Source organism: Apis dorsata, unplaced genomic scaffold (assembly GCF_000469605.1).
Source record: "Apis dorsata unplaced genomic scaffold, Apis dorsata 1.3 scaffold_772, whole genome shotgun sequence".
Lineage (NCBI taxonomy): Eukaryota > Metazoa > Arthropoda > Insecta > Hymenoptera > Apidae > Apis > Apis dorsata.
The window spans coordinates 24,593-28,094 of NW_006263920.1; the positions used below are offsets into that span (position 1 = coordinate 24,593).

At 45.5% G+C, this 3,502-nt stretch overlaps 1 protein-coding gene across 1 annotated transcript in view; it reads right to left on the reverse strand.

The window, feature by feature from the left end:
• Window positions 1–401: 401 nt before the first annotated feature.
• LOC102678046 (general transcriptional corepressor trfA) overlaps window positions 402–3,502 on the reverse strand; it is a 71,211-nt gene continuing 68,110 nt past the window's right edge. The window contains exons 5-10 of the mRNA XM_031513855.1: window positions 3,288–3,494; window positions 2,709–2,888; window positions 1,174–1,315; window positions 971–1,101; window positions 801–868; window positions 402–705 (exon numbers count right to left, since the gene is read on the reverse strand). Coding sequence (XP_031369715.1) covers window positions 531–705; window positions 801–868; window positions 971–1,101; window positions 1,174–1,315; window positions 2,709–2,888; window positions 3,288–3,494 — 903 coding nt within the window. The 3' untranslated portion in view covers window positions 402–530. The remainder of the gene's footprint in view (window positions 706–800; window positions 869–970; window positions 1,102–1,173; window positions 1,316–2,708; window positions 2,889–3,287; window positions 3,495–3,502) is intronic.

Consider the following 3,502-nt stretch of genomic DNA (forward strand, 5'->3'; position numbering starts at 1 on the left):
CGACTACTAAATATATCACCTAACGATTTCGTTCGATTTAGGCTAAATAAATTAGAATGTAGTAATTACTCTTTCTTCTCCTTTGGGTATATTCTTAGCTACGTTCGTTAATCTTCGTCATCGTTCATATCATCCTCTCCCTCCTTCCTTTCTTCTTCTCGAGTTTCTTTTCTCTCTCTCTCTCTCTCTCTCTCTCTCTCTCTCGAATCCATTCTCGTAGATCCTCATGGATTCTCTCGATTCGTGCATTACCAGTTTATAACCATCCACAATCCAATCCAAATCCGTACTATTTCGGGCCATGCATTTCCACCTCTCGAAACTCGAGAGGGCGTCTTACCCAGTGTACCCTTCCCGATTACGGTTCCGGTTCCGGTTAATTTTGCTAGGCTTCTTTTTACTTTTTCCCTGTTACCAGAAAGCGCAATCATCCTGATACAGGATTTCGTCTCTCTATTCGTTCTCTCTGGTTATTCGATCGCCACGCTACTTGGTCACGCTTTTCCCTCGATCATTTTCGATCGGCATTATCACGAGTTCTTGGCCGGTTTCCGGCGCTGCTTCACTCGCATAGACGGCTCCGTGCTGCCCACCGCCGAGAACAGGGCCAAGCTCACCTCTTCCGGGTGAGACGCCGCCACTTTTCGTATCCCTACGTTTTTCGTGCTTTGTACTTCCGACTCTAATACCCATTCGTCCGGCTCGCTGTAAAATGGAAAATTTTGTGATGGTTTACAATGGAAGATTTAAAATGGAAGAAAAATAAAATAAAATAAAATAAAAGGAACGAGTTTACTCACATATCTTGAGGGTACCATCGTAACAATACTTTAGTCTTCCCGTCCATTTCTACTCTTCGGGCTAATACCTGAAGAAGAAGAAGAAGAAGAAGAAGAAGAAGAAAAGGATTATTGCATAACAATCGCGATGATCGAGAGATGATAAACGAACGATAAATTCTCTTACTTACTTGACTAGTTAGGGCCATCGAATTTCCTGGTGTCTCAGCGAGACGACCTTGCGTCCTCGACTTTGCCAGTTGAAGCAACCTGTGCTGAAGACCCTCCATCACCCCTGAATCGAAGTAATCGAACAGTCTCGCTGTTGAAAAAGAGAAAACAATGACGAGGCTGTCAAGAAGATCTCAAAGGGAAAAAAAAAAACGGTATCTACCTGACCACGGTTGCCGCCTGTATCGAAGCCGTTTACCGTTCCTTCTCACCAATTTCCCTCCGCTCTCGCAGCTCCGTCTAGCGTTATTGTTGCTCGTTTCCGGTTGATTAAAGTGTCCGTTCACGTGCCTCTCGAGAGCCGTCTGCAAAGCATATTTCGTTCGATCATCGTCCGGAATTGGGCACGTTCCAGGGAGAGCATGGATTCGTAATAAATTCGAAAAAAAAAAAAATAATAATAAATAAATAAATAAATAAACATAAAACTCGAATGAGCGATCGATCGGGTACATCATAATAATTGGCATAGATGGTTTAGATAGAAAGCGGTAAAATTGTTGAAAAAGAAAAAAAAAAGTGGCCTGGCGCGATAAGACTTTGCTTCGAACGAGACACGTTTCGTCGTGGCGAGTCGTGAGTCGTTGATTATTTCCAAAATGGTTTCCGATCCCATCACTCTGGCCGCGAGGCGAGTCTCACGGTGCGGATGAATCTAGCCGCGACCAGAACCGTAAAAAAAACGCGATCGAACTCGATCGTTCCTTCTTTTCCGGGAGAAGCGACGTGTCACAGCTCTCGATTGCGGGTGGACAATTCTTTTTTGTCCCGGCCGTCCCTGGAAAATGCCCGCCATTCTCGAGAAAACGAATCGACCGAGGCAAATTTCTCCGCTTTTTCCATTGCGCATACTTACGTGCACCCTCGAGAAGTCGGTAAAGAAGAGCGTTGCAATTTTTAACCTTCTTAACCGGCACGGATCAATTTGTCTTTCTCTCTGTCTGTCTCTCTCTCTCTCTCTCTCTCTCACCAAGGAGTACAGTTCGCCCCGATTCGAAACAACAAATTTCGAATATAACGAGAAATTTTTTACGAACGCGTAGTCCCTCGTTTGCGCGCAACGATACATTACCTAACCATCCAGTGGTGTCGAGTTTCACAACAAAAAAAAGAAAAAGAAAGAAAGAAGGAAAGAATCATCTCTGCATCTGGAATACTTCAATTCGCGAGGAGGCTCGTTGAAGTACGTAAGTTGACGCTCGTGCTCGACATAAACATAGTAGAAAAAACATGTTTCGTTATAGTTTGCACACATGGACAGTTTATTCCTCGCGCGAAACGATTATTGGCACGAATACAAACACGGGTCTCAGTCTTTCGAGAGGAAAGGACAAAGTTAGGACAAATCGGCAATAAGAGACAAACATAACCGAGAAACGTTGAACTCTGAAACGGAAAAAAGTATCGGCTTTGTGGCGAGTCTCAACTCTTCCTTCAAAATCTCACCGATTTTTCTACGAACGATCTTCGGACGAACGAAAAGCTTGCAGCGATGACGGTCCACGGATTCTTTCGTTGCGTTCTTTCGTTGTGAAGAAGAGAACAAAGGAGATTGGATCGAACGAGGAAAAAGTTTCCAATCCATTGTCGATTCGCGCTCGAAAAGATGATCGAAGAGGAATCGAGTCGCGGGGATAGAGGATTGGAATGCAAAAGACAATCAACTTATAATTTTGGCATCGAATCGAGAGGCATTACCTGAGAGCTGAATCTGCTGCCGCAGCCGTCGACTATGCACCGGAAGGGCTTGTTTCCTCCGTGAGACAACACGTGCCGTTCCAACCATCTCCTCGAACAGGAACTCCTCCCTTGCACCTTGCAACCCTGCCATTGGCACACGAAATTGTCGCTCCCTGTCTGGGTGTTGATGTGAGCTACCTGAGGAACGCGGCAAAATCACTTGTCAAACAAATGAATTTTTTTTTTCTCTTTTTCTCTTTTCCTTCCATTTTTCAATGGCCAATACAACGTACGATATCGTACGTTGACCACGTTGAAATCCTATATATCCACCGGATATTCGATAGCCACGAAAGTGTTGCGATATATCGATTTCGCGACGAGAGAGAGGGGAAAATAAAAAAGAAAGATCCGAATCCTTTTGTGTCCCGAAAACACGGAGTAACAACAACGATACACAAACGGGAAACGCGATACAGGTGGGTTCGCGTTATTATTCCATCGTACGATCGAGTTACCCGCGGAATCGAATCGAATCGAATCGAATCGAATCGAAAACGTAAGTAACGCTCAACTTTCACGAATAACACGAATTACCTGCAAATGTTCGAGAAGTTCGCCGCTCGACTCGAAGCTCTCCTCGCACTTGTCCCATCGGCACACGCCGCTGTCCGTCGCCTGTTGCCTGTCCTTCTCCGGTTCCCGTGCAGGGAATCGTATGGTGGTCGGGGCGGAGAGTATCGGCGATAGGGGTGGTTTCGATTCGCTGCTCCTCGAGTCCTCCTCCTCCTCCTCGACGTCGTCCTCGTCGG